Raw genomic sequence first — 19,121 nt, 5'->3', positions numbered from 1 at the left:
CCAAGTAACACTTTGTTACCTATTTAAACATTTAGAAAAAAGGATTTTTTTTAATCAATTGTCTATATCTTTTAAAATATTTTGTCATGCTTAATCTTTCTTGAAAAGTATAAAGAGGGGTATGGAAGATAATGGTAACTTTGTCCATTTTCTTTTTCAAATTGCGATGTTTCGTTGCTATTTTGTTGATGGGGTTTTTGTTGGACCTTCCTTGACAAAGATTATGATGGAATAATGACACTTTGTCATCCATTATCACGAGAAAGACAACCTATACAATGATGGCAAAACAAGGACTCCATAGTTGCAACTTTGTTTTTTACTTAAATATCAGTTAACATATACAATGATGGCAAAACAAGGCATCCATAGTTGTGACTTCGTTTTTGACTGAAATATTAGTTGACATATACAATGATGGCAAAACAAGGCCTCCATAGTTGCGACTTTGTTTTTACTGAAATATCAGTTGACATATACAATGATGGCAAAACAAGGCCTCCATAGTTGCGACTTTGTTTTTTTACTGAAATATCAGTTGACATATACAATGATGGCAAAACAAGGCCTCCATAGTTGCGACTTTGTTTTTTACTGAAATATCAGTTGACATATACAATGATGGCAAATTAAGGCCTCCATAGTTGCGACTTCGTTTTTGACTGAAATATCAGTTAACATATACAATGATGGCAAAAACAAGGCATCCATAGTTGCGACTTCGTTTCTGACTGAAATATCAGTTGACATATACAATGATGGCAAAACAAGGCCTCCATAGTTGTGACTTCGTTTTTGACTGAAATATCAGTTGACATATACAATGATGGCAAAACAAGGCCTCCATAGTTGCGACTTCATTTTTGACCGAAATATCAGCTGACATATACAATGATGGCAAAACAAGGCCTCCATAGTTGCGACTTCGTTTTTGACGGAAATATCAGTTGACATATACAATGATGGCAAAACAAGGCCTCCATAGTTGTGACTTCGTTTCTGACTGAAATATTAGTTGACATATACAATGATGGCAAAACAAGGTCTCCATAGTTGCAACTTTGATTTTTACTGAAATATCAGTTGACATATACAATGATGGCAAAACAAGGCCTCCATAGTTGCAACTTCGTTTCTGACTGAAATATCAGTTGACATATACAATGATGGCAAAACAAGGCCTCCATATTTGCGACTTCGCTTTTGATCGAAATATCAGTTGACATGTACAATGATGGCAAAACAAGGCCTCCATATTTGCGACTTCGCTTTTGATCGAAATATCAGTTGACATGTACAATGATGGCAAAACAAGGCCTCCATAGTTGCGACTTCGTATCAGTTGACTTGGTAGATATAGGAAGAAAAACTAATACAACTATTCGCTTGGCATAAATTATTGGAAACGGAAGTGACAAGGCTGGTTGAATAAAAAAGAAATATTGATGGGTGAAAAACAGAACCATTCTTCGCACATAATCAATTCGTATTCGCAGGAAAAACCTCAGTCTGCGAAAGATGTCATATGGCAATAATGGATAAGACACTTGTTTGCTCTCTCGTCCTTGTAATAGGTATATTTAAATTTATGTAACAAACATTTTTAACAGTAACAAAAAAAAATGAAATAAAAGACAAATATATATAGTTTTTATGAGCACTAAGGAATGGATCTTTAAGCAATACTTTAATAATAATTTTGCAAATGTCATTTTCCGTGCCGCTTGAATTACCAGTTGAAAGAATTATGATAGTATCATAAGGTACAGTTACCGCTATTTATTTATTTTTATTTTCTGTATTTATTTATTTTATTGTTGTTGTTGCTGTCGTTGCTGCTGCTGTTGTTGTTGTTGTTTTTACAACCAGTAGGTTACCTACGAAACAAAATTGTATATCGATTTATTGTTATCAAGGAAAAAACGTTTAGGAAAACCGGCGGCCGACAAACCGAGAAATGACCAAAAAATCGGGATAAGATCAGCGTAAAACCAAACAAAACGACCTATATAATTTTAAGTTCATGCAATTTCTATTACATGCCTTCTCTATTGAAATTTTAATGTTTCAGGATTCCAGAGGAATTTCGCTTACCCCGACCCTTTCTATGTCTGGCCGTTAGCACCAGGTCAGGCTGCCGCTGAAATTGCAAGTTTAGATCAATCATCTGCAGGCACTACTGGTTGTCTATTGGGCACTTCCGGGCATCCATCACTCGATTACGCTGCCCTGAAACTGAGTGGATCTCCAAATTCTTATGTGGAATTCACGTTAGAAACCAGCGAGATAATTCAGGATTTTTCATTCATGTTATTTGTTTTACCTGAGGGAGTTTCTGGTACTCTGTTTCAATACGAAAAGCAAGACATGAATTCTGGGAGCGGGGAAATAAAGATGATAACGCTTTTCTACAATGACTCAACACTTTATTTAGATGCAAAAGGAGAAAACTCTACTGACACTTTACTTACTATTTCTTTAGTAACGTACATTCAGTCCAACGACTGGACGCCTATTATAGTATCCTATGATCAAGGATCGGAGGAATTTGAAATTTTTGCGGGAAATGTTTCCATTAAGCAAAGCCATGTCCGAGAGAAGCCGTTACTTGGACTTCCGGGAAAAGTTAAAGTAGGTGGCACTTTTAATCAAGATGGCGCGTACCTTGGACGGATGACATGCTTGCATTTTTACGAAGACAAAACATCTGACAATGACTTTGGCGATGCATTACTGAGATGTATGTCAAATTTATGGCCGTCTTCTTTATCAGCTGGTATGATTTTTTTCACATCATTATCATCATCATCATCATCGTCGTCGTCGTCGTCATCGTCATCATTATCATCATCGTCATCATCGTCATCATCATCATCATCATCATCGTCGTCGTCGTCGTCGTCATCATCATCATCATCATCCTCATAATCATTATCATTACTTTTATTCTAATATTGATATCTATAAGATGAAGCGTTTGTTAAATGTTATCTCGTTATGTAATAACGCATAAAATAGATATTTTGGATTTAATCACGCAGCAAAAATTGCTTCAATTTGAATATTACTTTAAAGGCACATTTAGCTTAATGAATTATATTGTTTTTATTTTTCCAAAGCTTTTTAGTTTTTTTGTCCTGTTAATATCTCATTGGGCATATTGTTTAGTCATACTTTGTTTCCTTTGCATTTTGGTGAATATATTAAATCAGGTACGTATATTTACTTTAATATACGTACCTGATTAAATTAATAAAGTTGTATTTTGTACGGAAGTCAAAATATTACCTTGTTTATATTTTGCTACATTTATTAGAATTAAATTCACATTCAACATTATTTAAATCAAGTGAGGAGCATCTTGTATAACATTATCTTATAAATATGTGCCCTTTCTGAATAATGAAAAAAAAATTATTATGTGCCTTTAATCAGCCCTAATATTTTTGAGAGAAAAAAAAACAACATATCTATTTCCAAACAAAAACGATTTCAGTGCACATACAGATTCTCCATGTCAAATATATACTATGCTCAAATTTGATTTTAAAAATATTGATAATTGCTATACACAGTCACCTTATAAAGATAAAATAAAAATGTTTAGACTTTACACAAAGTAGATATGTTATGTTTTGAACTCACACTATAGGTGGTCACAATAGTGTCATCATAAAAAAACTGGCCGTTTTTTTGTTGTTTTTTTTTTAAGAAAAAAATTTATTTGATCTGTAATAGGGACCGCAGCTTCCCATACATAGTGAATGAATTCTTTTTACTCAAATTAGAAATATATAGTACTTTAATAAATTTCTTTGATTAAGATATTTTACTCAACGATAAGCATAGTATTTATTATATACTTGAAAATGAAATATTGAGAAATGTTGATGAAATTAAATGTGTATTTTCATTTTTCCGTATTTTCACTGAAAAAAATTATTTTCACTGCAGTAAAACATATTTTCCGTATTTACACTGGTCTCTAACCGGACTACTTTCTTTCAATTTCTGCCAGTACAGAAGATGTAAGGGAAAGTCTTTCAATTTGTAATGTCAGAAAAGAGAAAGCATGTACATAATAAACAGAAAATTCTAATTTTTTTCTATAAATACATGATTTATTTTCATCTTGTGGCATTAAAATTATCGCCACTTATGAAATATTTATTTTCATACCACTCGATGAAAATATATCATGTATTTATAGAAAAAAACTTGAATATCCTCTTATATCTTTAAAAGCCTTTAAGAATTATTTATTTATTTATTCTTTAATAAAGTTTATTGTCTTGTATCACTCGTAGGTGTTTACAGCATGATCACACTAGCATGGCTAGGATTTTGTCATGGGAAACGGACAAAAGCCCTTCCGGACAAAAGCCCTCCCGTCAAAAATGACAAGGCGGACAAAAGCCCTCCCGTGAAAATGACAGGGCGGACAAAAGCCCTCCCTTGAAAATAATAGGGCGCTTATGTCATATTCGAAAGTCGCCAATATTGATACATTTACTATAGAGTTATTGCCCTTTCTGCAATAATAATTTTAACAATAGTTTGGGTGTTTATTTAGCTGCAGGGTAGAAGCATCAAAATATGTTGCTTGCGACTATTCATAATGTCAATGATCGGTTAAATATCAGTCTTTTCTATTTTATCCTAATAGCAAAATTTAATTTGAATGAAATGTTTTTGCAATTACATTTTTACATTCGGAAACTACAAAATATATGGTTAAATTATTTGGCAGGAAGCATGACATTGTCAAAATAACTCTAGTCCCTGGGCATATTTAATTTAATAAATATTTTTAAAAAAATACGGAGATTTTTTTTTATTTTATTTTAGCTCAGAACCTATATATTTGCCATGTGGCATCACACTGTTCCATTATACAAAAGTCATATAAAACATGCTCCTAGGGTTAAATTTTATGTTATTTTGCAACCAGCATTTCATAGTAGATCTTTAAAAAGGGTATCTAATTCATGTTCCTTGGTTCAAAATAAACCTGCCCTCGGGTCATGTATTTTATATAGACTGATATTTCAATTTTGACTTCAAAATCTTTCCTCTAACGTCCATTGAACAGAGCATAAATATTCGGCATGTAGCCTCACGTTTTGGTCTTTTAGTAAAGTGATATAAGTTACCTCCCTTGGTTCAAAAAGTGCCCCCTCCCCGAGCTTCACTTAGTGGTGTTGCCTTGTGTCATTAAATCACGCCACTGGGGCCTTGTTTTCACTTAACTTGATGCCCAGAGCTTTAATATTTGGTATGTATTATTTCCAAGCGAACGTGTGCAAAAGTACTTGTGCAATTTTTTTTTAAAAATGCAGCTTGGGTAAAAAATGACAAACAAATGTGACCAAGAAACAAACATTTGCATCGGAAAAAAAGTGACGTTTGCTAGCAATGTATCTGAGATAGGTGACTCAGTGCCACCATAAAGCTATTTTTTATATTTGTTTTTCTCTTTTTAGATAATACGTTTCCTTCATGTGAATCTAAGGAAGGATTCTACAAAGTCATATCAAGAGGGACACCGCCGGCTGCAATCAACCCAATAGCAAACATGACCAGTACTACTAAAATAAAATGTGCACAATTCTGTTCGTTGCCTACCAACGCATGTGTGTCATTTGCTATAAATAAACTGGATAACACCTGCAGTCTGTATGACGTAGATGCATCGTCATATTTGATTGGTGACAAAAATAGCTTGTATTATGTCTCAAACGCGCTGATTGGTTGTTGTTGAATTTATTCTTGCTTATATCATTTCAAATAACAGCAAAAAACCAAGTACCTGCTTTGTTTCGGCTGGAATGAAAGTTTTAGAAAACTGACTGAAAGAATGTCAGAATCTGTTTCCAATCTTTGGACTCGTGCAATGAGCACGTGCAGTGAACATTATTCAGTTTCATCAGACGAAATATATGAATATATGTAGTATCGTGTAAAGGTTGCAGTTATTTTGTGATTCGAAGATATTATATATACTCCTTTCTTTTGTTAACTGGTTTACCACGTCCACATAATACTTCAATTTAATTTTGATAGTTTATAGATAAATATTTATATAAAAAAAGAAAGTTTATTTAATGAACACTTGAATATTTCAAGTCACTGAACTGATCAAAGTCACAAATAAAATGTACATAATCTTATCTTGTGGTGGAGGTGGTGTAGCCATTATGAAAACAATTATTGACAATTTTATTAATTAACTTTACATTATCTAAAAAAATGTTAAGTGCGTATACTAAGTAAACAAAAAATAACTAATGTGAAATTCCGTTGTTGTAAGGTATTGCAAATGACATTCTTGTTTAAAAAAATGTCTGGGATACCTACCTTGCAGCAATTCAAAATGGCGATTTTTTTTTCAATGAAATATATCATTATATATTCAAAATATGCACAAATAGCCCTTACTGCGTTAGTGGCGCAGTAGAAATATAGTTTTAAATACTAAAAAATCAGTCATTAACCGCACAAAACATGGAAAATACTACTTGAATATTGAATCATTATACTTTTTTCTAAAATCGTAGTACATACTTCTCAAATTTGATTTTATTGAAATATTTTGACTCATCTGGAGGCATGCAGCTTTAAATGTTTACACTACCACTGCGCAGTTTAGATGCGTGAAACAGAAATATGGATATATGTAAAAGTTTTCACAGATCACAAATTTTCACTTATTCCATTTGTATGATCAATAAGCGGTGGTAGACAGGCCCATGCAATTAATTTGTTTGAAGTTTACGTTTTCCCTAAGGGAACAATGGGGTGTATATCTAATCATTTTTATTGATCATAAAAAATCAATTTTTTCTTCTGCTTGTGAATTTTCTCTTCATGATTCCTCTGAAGATAGGGATCTCTGTCAGAATTTTGCAATGACTAATTCTTAACAAAAAGGCAGCTAAGAGCACACTATTATCATAGATAAGACAACACCTCAAAGCAGAATTTATTATTGTCATAGAAGTTACACGAATGCGTGTTATTCTGGTATGACTTGTAACAAAGCCGAGGCTGCATCAGATAAAAGAATAAAATGGTTAAAAAAGAGGCTTTAAACTCGCTATGAAACACTGTGTATGGCCAGAAATGCAGGAATATGAATTGTATAATAATAACGCAGAATCGTGCAATTCTAGGGACGAAACGAGCACCACGTTAAGTAAAAAAAAACTTATTCATTTAATAGAAATAAAATTGAAATAAATGAATTAGCGCATTTGATTGCTAATGTATTTTCTTTTCAATTAAAATATTTCAGACAAAAATGTTTGTTTTTTTAAGATCATTCACGAGACTGACCTTGACCTTGTAAGTGTGTTGAAGACAACTTTTGTTTCGTTCATCCGCATTAAAATACAAATATACGATTGTTTTATATGTTTGGTATACACGAGATATTTGCCTCTTCACTTGTAAAATTAGCAGATAAAATGTAACTGAAAATATTTACGAGGCAATGCCGATTTCGTAAATTATGCACTGAATCAATGCTGGTTAACACATAAAAAGTACCTGAATCATATTTTATCTGCTTCCTTCTAACATCCTATGACACTAGATGTTTCGCAAATGTCTAAGGTATACCGAATATCTAAATAATTAAGTTTAAAATGTATTATTGTTTTTATAAATATAGACGAAATTAAAAAGGTTGCTATCAGAACGGAAGTTAGATCGTCATTCTCACGAATGATCCTTGAAAGTCAACATAGTCCTCTATATATTTGTAATGACGGTTGAAGTATAATGCCATAGACGCCGTATGCGCTTATTCTTTATTTTATTTATTTTTTTTAATTTAATTTAGAACAACAATATATGCGTTCTTTTCACATTCCTGCGTAAATGGATATAAAAGCATATTCTTTATACATTGTACATGTTATCCTGATGAATAAAGTCATTTTTTTTTTAGGGGGGTATTTTTTATTTATTTTTTCTATTTTGGTTAACAAGGTTACAATAACAAAATAATGAATTGTCAACAATTAATAAGCACAATGCATTTATCATTCAGCATCAGATTTAATATGATAATGTAAATACGTACAAGTTTGAAGTAGAAATTATCAAGACTTTTCAAGCCCAGTTTATGTTCAACCGTTTTCTAAATTATAGCTCCTTTAATGTAATGCATTATATGAGCCGCGTCACGACAAAACAACATAGTGCGTTTGCGACCAGCATGGATCCAGACCAGCCTGCGCATCCGCGCAGTCTGATTAGGATCCATGCTGTTCGCTATCAGTTTCTTGTTATAGAGTTGGTAAGCGAACAGCAAAGATCCTGATCAGACTGCGCGGATGCGTAGGCTGGTCTGGATCCATGCTAGTCGCAAACGCACTATGTTGGTTTTGTCATGACGCGGCTCATATATTGCTTTTACGCATGTTTCTTTTTATAAGTCAACATGGAAAACTAGCGTACCAACGAACCGTCACTAACTTCAACGATCAGTTTAATAATCTATTTGCTAATAGATTAAAGAATAGTTTATTTAATTTTATACGTAATGCTGCAGACGAAACTTAAACATTTTCCATCAGCAAAACGTTTTTTTTTTGTTTTTTTTGCCTCTGAAGTTCTGGTCAATTTCAATAGGACGTTATACATCATGTAGGTCTCCATCAACAAGGGAAACAACTCGAACAACCGAAGATAAAACAAGACACCTGAATAATCGACCCTAATAAATAATACTCACAGGTGACAATTCCCCTTAGAAGTTAGATTGAGCTGCACATCGTGAAAATGGAGGATAAACAAGGAAAACATGTTGGACATGGGCTGGTGTTTTGACTTTATGTAAAACACAGCTCAGTATATGCTTTATGGCTAATGAATGTCAACCTGTCCTCATTATTAAAGATAAGAAGAAAAATTACTTCTTAAATTCAAGTCAATTAAGGTAAGGAGTTAAGTTCATGCAGTTCAGTTGTGACAGTTATAGTTGCAAATTTCAAATCACTACAATACCACGCTTATGGTGACCTTAACACGCTCCAGGTCCATTTGTCGTCGCCGCATCAGCGCAGTACTTTAGGACGCCTCTCCAACGTAACGGCACTATTTACATTGTACTTTGTTTTAGGTCTTCATATTGTCTTCAATAAATATCTGTATCATTATAAACAGATTCTAGTCATTTCATTGCCACAATTTGTACCTGGCCAGTAATATTTTGTGATTTAAATGGCCCAATCTGATCTTCTTAAACGTTGTATATACTGTACACTTTGCCAGTTAAATTTATCTTTGTCATGTTGTTGCATTATGCTTGTTGTTAATGTTTAATTCATGCCGAACCGGGCCTAGTTCTTAATAAAAGTTGAAAGTTGACAATCACACATGATGTGCTGATTATAATGCATGTATATTTGTTACATTACTTGTAAATGAAAATTGTATGAATGATATTTGAAACAAACTAAATTATGCTTGCTATTGGACCAACTCTTATTGAGACAATGGAATAGTTGTTATTGTTTAATGCTATTGTGTTGGTGTGCATTGGTGTTTTATATATTGTTTAGTAAGCCATTTTATGATCTAACATTTAAGATAGGTTATTTGCTGTTTACGATAATATATTTATATATCTTCATGTGTTACCTTCTTCTAAATAAAGATTTTTTCAGTATTTGCTGATGGCTGAGTGGTAAAGGTTGTTGACTCTTAACCACTTTCCCCTCACCGTTGTAGGTTCAAATCTCAAAAGATGATTTGAAAAGAATCAGCTTGTAAAGGGTTAACTCGTCGCAAACACCATAAGTTCATATTCTATCTAGTTCGAGAAGGCATGAAGTGACGTATAAAAACGACCTTTGTCTATTTCAATTTCTCAGACGAAAACGCTGAGAATACTTTTTAACAATTTTGAGCGAAACGTACTCCTTACAAAATTTGACTTTAATTCATAAATTTTTCCCAAGAATGTAACTAGTAATGCTTTGCAAGGATAACACAAGTTAAATTTCAAGTTTATTATCAAGTTAAGATTTTCATTCTGTCTTCTTTACTTCGTCCACGTGCATCGAAATTATTTGGTAAAAGGTATGTCATGCATGTGTTGAAACTGGTCCTTGACCAATGCAATAAAATGGTCGTGAATGATTATCTGTTCTTTGTAATGATGTACACTGAGCACTGAAGTTCTACTACATTTGTTCAAGCTTTAAAGAATACGGTGTGTTGAAAAAGAATTGATACTTTAAATGACTTTAATGATTCGTATGTATTACCATACAATTGATGGATTCGGCAAAATAGAGAGAAATAAAGAGTGTCTAAAGAACGCAGCCACAATACAAAAGGAAAACATCGATGTTGGTTTTAGAATTTTTATTTCACAAAAACAATCCATAACAAATAAATTATACACTAACAAAAAAAATATAACAATCAATAATTTAATTAATAATTAATTTAGCACATTTTGAAAACTAATCACCAATCACGTTGTTTTGTTGACATCCTGTCTGAGTTTAAACTGGAGTTTCTTCAAGTTTGCCGATACATCGTTTGTCCACCACTGAATAAATCTGAAATATAAAGCAAAGAATGATAATTAAAGTGAGCACAAAACCATGAGTGACATAAAACAGAAATGTATGTAATAACACACATACATGTTTAAGATTCGAATAATTGTAAATGTAAAACACAAAACATAGATCTTTTAAAACAAAAAACTCGGCTAAAAATCACACAAGAACCGTTTAAAATTCATTAAAAGTGAACTTACCCTATCAAATAATGTTTTTGAAGCTTTATGTTGACTGTAACATCTTGTAGAAAAGAGCAGTTTCTCAGCTCTACCGACCTTCATACATCTCTCAATAAAATCTAAACATGCTTTGCTCAAATCTGGTAGCTCAAAATGGGAGGCAGCACAAAATAAACCTGAAATTCATTCAATAAATGTCTTTGTAAACAAGCAAAAGTATTTAAAATATAGCAAATCCAGTCGATTACAGTACAGATGCAGCTCTTTTCAAAACGTTTAGGAATGGATTTTCCCTTTTGTCGATATTGTGATTTGATTAGATTTATTTACGTATATTCAAGAAACGCATAGATATTTACCAGCAACTGTTTCCTCGGTGATATTCACAATTCCACAGTGAATAAATTGGACCAACATTCGGAACACCTCAGAATCGTATTTCTTGACAGGGATAACAAGTCTTTGAGATAATGACCGACCCCTTCCAACAGCCTTGCACGTGCCTTTCTTTGACTTCTTGTTACTTTTGGCGTTTCTTTTTTTGTCAGCAGCTTCCATAGACATATGTTTTAAAATCAGTTGATACATAACTCTGAAATAATATATGGATACATTAGATTAATCATTCAAAACGAGTTTCAAATCGTTCATGATTATATTACTTTTCAATATTGGATTAAGGGCTAGGCAAAAATGTCATCTTTACCAACATGAATTCATCCCACGTGGTCCAACAACAAATGTGACGTCGCACATCTCGGGCATTGCTAAAATTAGTTTCAGGTGTTCTGAGAGCGAATGTGTGCTTCTAAAGTTCATGATTTCTTCATCTTTGTTCATTGGTAAGAAGTTATTATGACTGTCCTGTAATCTGCTGTCAAGGCTGTCACGTGACCCCCAAGAACTGACTGACTCCATATCTGAAGATTCATAGCCCGATGAGGAATCTGAAAAAATAATAATAGAAACCACTTATTTAGAATAGTAATTAAACTAATTCAGTGTAAACACCATACATGTATATAAATATCTCAGAAAAACACGTAAGATATTCATTAAGATATGTATGTCTACTTAAAACTCAATCAAAAATGATCATATCGAAAAATAATTTTAATCTTATAAACACTATAAAAATAGTGTTACGTACCTTCATAATCGTAATCAAAGGCTTTATTGGCGAACAAATCATCGTTTCCAGCAGTGTCCATCAATGGTAGGGTTGTATATGATGAATACATGTTCTATTATTAGATTTATTGTACTGTTGTTCTTTAATGGCAAGATCGTAAATGATAGAATTTAAGATACTGATTTTGTGTGTTTTATATACGTTTTAATGTCTCAGCTTACCTTGATCACTTTTTTATGGCTCTGACAGCTTTTTTATTGCCCTGACAGAGCAATTCTTGTCACTTCATGATATATTGATCTTATTAGTTACTGGGAGATCTTAGAATAAATCTGACGCTTAAAAGTGTGAAAAACAGTTGGTTTGACTTTTTGTTTGTAAATTTTAATGACATTAAAATATATTAAACAACCATGATATAAAAAGCATGTTTTTCGCAGGTTTGTTGTCTTAAATTCTAGTTAAAATCTAATGCCATTTAGAAATTTGATTGTAGAAATTTAAGGATATTAAGTATTTAATTTTACCACTTTATTGCCAATAATGCACGCAATAATTACAGTTATAAAGTTTATGTCAACATGCAGCAAAATACATATATATAAAGATAATATGTTTATAAAGTGTCTCTGATGCAGTCTAAATTTGTTTCAATATTCATGGAGCTAAATATATATACGAGTATATATCTGTGCAATATCTTATCAATAAATTACCAAAAATATTTGAAATTCGGTGCAGGCCTTACATAAGTGAAGACAGGGAGGTACATTTAGGTTCCTGGTCGAAGTATACGCTATTTTGCTCAGTGAATATAACAGATGGAAAGAAATGCCCCTTCAGAATTGTAGCAGTTACTGTAAAGTCTGATTAAAGAAATTCATCATTATAAAAAGGTATGGGGATATATTTCTTAAACAAACTTTACTATTGACTACTATTGACAAGTACATCGGATAATCTTATTTTTCGTTATAAATTCTACTTATAAATATCATATGTCTGTATAATTCTGGTCCAAAAACTGTATTAATCTATTATTATTATTATATATTATTATTATTATTATTATTATTATTATTATTATTATTATTATTATTATTATTATTATTATTATTATTATTATTAACGTGTCTAATAATAAAATAATAAAACCATTTTTACTTTGTAACAGTTTTCAAATAGTATCAAAAAATACATGATGATCTATCAGGAAGCTGGAGCAATCTTCTCGGCCTTTTCCGACAAACTTCGGATAAGGTTATTATTATTAGAGAAATGAGCCGTGTCACGACAAAATCAATATAATGGGTTTGCGACCAGAATAGATCCAGACCAGCCTGAGCATCCGCGCATTCTGATCAGGATCCTTGCTGTTCGCTATCAGTTTCTCTACGCGGATTTGCAGGCTGGTCTAGATCCATACTGGTCGCAAAAACATTATGTTGGTTTTGTCGTGACGCGGCTCATATAACTTCAATTTGGTTAGCTGGAGTAATGGTTGAATGAGAAAACCTTTTGAGCATCATATCGTTTTGATGAGTCTAATCAAACAGATACTGCTTCGGCGTTATTTGAATTTGGTTTCTATTACCAAGTTTATCATAAACGATGTGTATTACCTTTGTATTATATTTTAAAAACTCGTCTGAGCTTAGCTCACTAACGCATAAGGGCTCAATCGTGAGCCTTAGTGGTATCATGGTGTGCATCGTATGATATGTGACGAACAATTACTTTAAAATCATACTATGCCATACAAATGAATCATCTTCATTTAACATATGTTTATAGCATTGAAATATGGTTTTAGAGCTTGTAAGCACACTTATAACCTTGATCATTGATCGTTTAAGTATTTTGACTGCCATACAAAAAAATCTTAATCACAACCGTACTACAATTAATAACAAAATGGCAAAAGATGATTCAGGTAACTTTTTGGAAACTAAAACCAGACAAAATATAAAAAGCTTTTAAGAAATTAAAAGAAAAACATTTCTGGGACATAATGGGCTTTAATTTAAACAACATTTCTTCCTTATCCACTTTCCTTATTTCTGTAATGAATGATCCTTAGATGAACCTCTTTAAAAGTTGTAGGGCACAGGGAGTTTCAAAATATCAAAAGGATAAATCTAATTATATGCATATATATATAGTTGTATTAATTCAAACCACAAGAGTTATTCTTTTTACCAAATCAACTTACTGAGGTTATACAGTCTTAAATGTAGGGGAACACATTTTGTGAACTACTTGGCCTTAGTTAATACAGAAATTATTTTTGCTCAATTGTATTCGAAGCAATTAAATTATTGAAACAGTAGAATCAGTTCTGGAACCAACCAGTACTTAACAATAATTGTAAAGTTTTTTGCTCATCTAGTTAGCAATTTAACATATAGTGAAGTAATATCGTAAAGGTGGCAGTTATTTTGTGATGCGAAGATATCATATAGATATACTCCTTATTTTTGTTAACTGGTTTACCACGTTCTGTTTCAGATAATAATACTTCAATTTAATTTTGATAGTTTATAGATAAATATTTATAAAAAAAAAGAAAGTTTATTTAATGAACACTTGAATATTTCAAGACATGGAACTGATCAAAGTCACGAATAAAATGAAGGAATATATACATGTACATAGTCTTATTTTGTGGTGGAGGTGGTGAAGCCCAAAAACAAGACCATTATGAAAACAATTATTGACAATTTTATTAATTAACTTCACATTATCTAAAAAAATGTTAAGTGCGTAAACTAAGTAAACAAAAAATAACTAATGCGAAATTCCGTCGTTGTGAGGTATTGCAAGTTTAAAAAAAATGTCTAGGAAACCTATCTTTCAGCAACTCAAAATGGCATTTTTTTTTCAATGAAAAAAAAGCAGATTCATAATGGTCGAGCTAGAGAGCCAATCGAAATTCACCAATTTCATAATAGCTAAGTTTTCTCTTTTAGGACCAACTTGGCATAATGGCCTTGTTTTATGTTCATAATATAGTTGTGAACTTCATATTAGCCTTACATTTGAAGTGAAAACGTGCCTACTATTGATATGTTTATTAATAAAAGAACATATTTGTTAATGATAAGGAATTGAATACAGTTAAACAAAGGTCAATATATAAACATAAAGTAATGAATTATACAATAATAATACAGGCTATTTATTCGTCCGAAATAACTCTTAATTTACAAACATATAGGCTGAGCGATTATTCGTTTACTTTTAAGGCAGCACGCCTCCAGATTCACGCTAATTTTCATAAATATTTTGAAAATTTATTTGAATGTATAATGACGTTAAATAACCAAAAGGAAACAATAAATACATTATCAATGGAACTCACATTCCACGTAAATTACCAAAAAGTGGTCAAAATATGCACAAATAGCCCTTACTGCGTTAGTGACGCAGTAGAAATATAGTTTAAAATACTCAATAATCAGTCATTAGCCGCACAAAACATTGAAAATACTACTTGAATCTTGAATCATTTTACTTTTCCTAAAATCGTAGTACATACTTCTCAAATTTGATTTTATTGAAATATTTTGACTCATCTGGAGGCATGCAGCTTTAAATGTTTAAACTACCACTGCGCAGTTTAGATGCGTGAAACATAAATATGGATATATATATATACATGTAATAGTTTTCACAGATCACACATTTCAACCTATTCTATTTGTATGATCAATAAGCTTTTTTCGAGACAGGCCCGTGTAATTAATTTGTTTGAAGTTAACGTTTTCACTAAATGAACAATAGAGTGTATATCTAATCCTTTTTATTGATCATGAAAAATCAATTTTTCTTCTGCTTGTGAATTTTCTCTTCACGATTCGTCTGTAGAAAGTCATCTCTGTCGGGATTTTGCGATGAAAAATTATTAACAAAAAAAAAAAAAAAACCAGCTAAGAGCACACTTTTATTATGAATAAGATAAGACCTCAAAGCGAAAATTTATGACTGCCATTGAAGTTCCTCGAATGCCTGTTATTCTGGTATGACTTGTAACAAAGCCGGGGCTGCCTCAGATAAAAGAATAAAATGTTTAAAAAGAGGCTTTAAACTCGCTATGAAACACCGTGTATGACAAGTAATGCAAGAATATGAATAGTATAATAATACCGCAGAATTGTGCAATTCTAAAGACGAAACGAGCACCACGTTAAATAAGAAAAACTTATTAATTTAATAGAAGTTAAATTGAAATAAATGAATTAGCGCATTTGATTGCTAATGTATTTTCTTTTCAATCTGATTTAAATATTTCAGACAAAAATGTTTGTTTTTTTTAAGATCATTCATGAAACAGACCATGTCCTTATTAGCGTTTTAAAGACAACTTTTGTTTCGTTCATCCGCATTAATACAATTAAACGATTGTTATTTATGTTTGATATACCAAAGACATTTGTTGTATTTTACTCTTGTAAAATTACCAGATAAAATTTAACTGACAATTTTTACGAGGTAACGCCGATTTCGTAAATTATGCACTGAATCAATGCTTGTTAACACATAAAAGGTACCTGGATCATATTTTATCTGCTTCCTTCTAACATCTTATGACACTAGTAGTTTCGCAAATGTCTAAGATATACCGAATAACAAAATCAAATCACCGAAAGTACTGAAGTATACATTGCTTGATAATATAAACCTTTTTTTGTCATCAAGGCCATGTTGATTTTAACCTACTGACCTCAAAAACAAAGGGGTCATCTTCTGACCAAGGTCAATGTCCCTAACAAGTGACTCACATGCACCAAGAATTTTTTCTTCCAATGTTATTTATGAGACAAGGAAGATGTGATATTTCATCTGTGTATTGCTAAGCAAGCTGATAGATGAGCAATAAAGAAATCATTTTTTGAAATACTCGTTAAATTGACTGCAGTATAGAATATTGAAACAGTAATATTGAGTTTCCAGATGCTATCGAATAAAAACATGATCTGGCTTGAACTCTATACAAAGTCAATTAATTGAATCTTCAATTACTTAAATATATTTTTTTCTTTTTATATTTATGTGACCAAGCTACTAGTATTTATAATTATTTATAACTTTTTGTTGGTTTTTTACAGTTACACTGTTTTGTTTCTCTTCGTTGGCTGAATGTGTTGTTTCTGTCGTGTTTAATAATATTTTTTACACATTTTGACCATTTTTATTCGTTAAGGGGACGTCATATTTTATAAAACATTGATTATCACATACCAAAAATCACTAATTAAAAAGGGGGTTGTACAAAAAATGTTCCGTGTCTGGTAACAAAATTACCATACAAATGCTTTGAAAATGGTGTCTTACTAAATTATTCAACTTATTCTTGTATCATAGTTTGGAGACCTTTCTGTTGAAAATGTGTCAGGGTTAAATCGTATACATAAACATGCACAGTGCGTTAACTGGAGTGCGGGTATTAGTTACCCGCACTCCAGTCATGCCCATTGATTGGCTCATTTTTGCTGGGGTTTACATATTGTGACGGCAGAGAAAGGGAAAGCGACAGAAATGTCATATTCAGAGGTTCGTTCATTGGTTCATTTTTGCCGGGGTTTCATATTGTGACAACAGGGAAAGTGCTTTTATGTTTGACTATGATACAAAAGAGAAAGAACACCAAAACACTAGGCAATCTGATTAATACTCGGGGGCTACGCCCCCTCGTACAAATCAGATAGCCTCGTGTTTCGGTGCTCTTTCTATTACATATTCAACACACAAATATAAATTCAGGTAACGTCCTATAGTATAAGTTCCGCCCTTTAAAACATTAAAAAACATCATGTTAAAATAAAATTGGAACTTTGCCAAACTAGCCTATTACATCAATATCAATGGCGCTTACACAATTAAAAGGCTTATCAAATTATATATGTATAACACCAAAAGAGTAGTGTTTAGATTAATTTTCAAAGTATCTTACTAACCTTCAAACACAAACTAGTTTCAGTTTTTATTTAACAAAGGCATATAATATGCAACTGGTTGTAACAAACAAACAGAAAAATAACAGTCAAAAATCACTAATATCACAATTAAAGAATACAATTATGACTAGCTAAATAAACAAAAAAAGGATATCATATTGTTCATTTTAAGTAATGAATTCAGTACAACATGTATTTTACATTGTAACAAATGGGAACGTAGAATGAGAAGTGCATGTATTAATTATTTAAATTTAAACATAATGTTTATACAAAATAAAGATGATTTTAGTAGAATGTTTTTATCACAACTTTTCATAAATCTGTCAAGTTTGAAAAAATTGGGATGAATATAAAAACTGGGAAGGAGAGATTTAATTAACGTCTTATGTCATTAAAGTACGAACATTCAAATAAGTAGTGAAATTCATCACCAATAGCTTGATACGGACATAAGGAACATAGCCTATTATTATGATCTATTGCCAAAATTCTGCCTTTTTTAATTAGTAAATCAACAAGATTGTTTTTTTTTTATTTAAAAAATTTATCATTATATTTAAAAAGTACTCTAAGGTAAGTAAAGTTATCTACTAAATCAAGCTTTATACCATTGTACATAAAATCAAAATCATCCTTAGGTTTTTACTTACTAAAAACCACTATTATAGTCTTAGCTTTATTTACAACAAGATTCCATGTATTACAGTTATCACTCATATAGCTACTCACAAATAGTAGAATCAAACCAAATATTTCCGTTTTACAAATGACTAAATCTTATAATGAATCTATATTGAGTAAAGACTTAGTCTTTATCTTTTCTTCATAACCTACTTGAAGAGACACAAACAGGTCTGCAAACCTATATATTCCTACAGAGGTTTTAGTAGATTTAAATAAATTACCATATTTTGAAGCGATGAAATTCCAGTTAACTTCAATCTCCTCACAGTGATTACCTCCCTTGGCATATTTTACTGATCAAGGGGGTCACTGCGTAGGAAGAATGAGAATAGGGAGAATTACAATACAGAATATAGATAAAGCTCTGTCATGGACACTTTTCGTATTTGGTGAAAACTTACTTTATTAAATAATGCTTACAATTTACATACTAGGTAATGAAACAACATTACCATAAGTTTAAGATTTATATTAGATATTTGTTAATTTATTAATTAATAATAGAATAATTGCACATTTTAAATGTGACCTCAATGGGAAACTCATCTATCGCTGATTTGCTGATATGTAAGACCCCTACCAG

General features: G+C 31.7%; 2 protein-coding genes across 2 annotated transcripts; one reads left to right on the top strand and one right to left on the bottom strand.

The window, feature by feature from the left end:
* Positions 1 to 1,465: 1,465 nt before the first annotated feature.
* LOC132720510 (uncharacterized) lies at positions 1,466 to 6,133 on the top strand. Its single transcript, XM_060704664.1, has 3 exons — positions 1,466 to 1,574; positions 2,072 to 2,776; positions 5,484 to 6,133. The coding sequence occupies exons 1-3, from the start codon at positions 1,526 to 1,528 to the stop codon at positions 5,759 to 5,761; spliced, it is 1,032 nt and encodes a 343-aa protein (XP_060560647.1). The 5' UTR covers positions 1,466 to 1,525; the 3' UTR covers positions 5,762 to 6,133.
* Positions 6,134 to 10,520: 4,387 nt separating this feature from the next.
* On the bottom strand, positions 10,521 to 12,003 carry LOC132720519 (uncharacterized). Its single transcript, XM_060704673.1, has 5 exons — positions 11,913 to 12,003; positions 11,517 to 11,709; positions 11,122 to 11,354; positions 10,781 to 10,938; positions 10,521 to 10,577 (listed from the first exon to the last, which is right to left on the bottom strand). Exons 1-5 carry the CDS (start codon positions 12,001 to 12,003, stop codon positions 10,521 to 10,523), a joined length of 732 nt encoding a protein of 243 aa, XP_060560656.1.
* Positions 12,004 to 19,121: the final 7,118 nt, after the last annotated feature.

Source organism: Ruditapes philippinarum, unplaced genomic scaffold, assembly GCF_026571515.1.
Source record: "Ruditapes philippinarum isolate M1 unplaced genomic scaffold, ASM2657151v2 ctg1183_1_1_1_1, whole genome shotgun sequence".
NCBI lineage: Eukaryota > Metazoa > Mollusca > Bivalvia > Venerida > Veneridae > Ruditapes > Ruditapes philippinarum.
Note: the sequence above shows the minus strand (reverse complement) of the source record. Positions and strands in the feature narration are given on the sequence as shown.

What these genes read in the sequence shown, in the direction of transcription:
- LOC132720510 (XM_060704664.1), top strand. Translation starts at nt 1,526, where the DNA reads ATGGCAATAATGGATAAGACACTTGTTTGCTCTCTCGTCCTTGTAATA. An exon ending in CTCTCTCGTCCTTGTAATAG is followed by an intron (nt 1,575 to 2,071) that starts GTATATTTAAAT and finishes TTAATGTTTCAG; the next exon opens with GATTCCAGAGGAATTTCGCT. An exon ending in GCCGTCTTCTTTATCAGCTG is followed by an intron (nt 2,777 to 5,483) that starts GTATGATTTTTT and finishes TTCTCTTTTTAG; the next exon opens with ATAATACGTTTCCTTCATGT.
- LOC132720519 (XM_060704673.1), bottom strand. Translation starts at nt 12,003, where the DNA reads ATGTATTCATCATATACAACCCTACCATTGATGGACACTGCTGGAAAC. An exon ending in CTTTGATTACGATTATGAAG is followed by an intron (nt 11,710 to 11,912) that starts GTACGTAACACT and finishes TTATTTTTTCAG; the next exon opens with ATTCCTCATCGGGCTATGAA. An exon ending in CACCGAGGAAACAGTTGCTG is followed by an intron (nt 10,939 to 11,121) that starts GTAAATATCTAT and finishes AATGAATTTCAG; the next exon opens with GTTTATTTTGTGCTGCCTCC.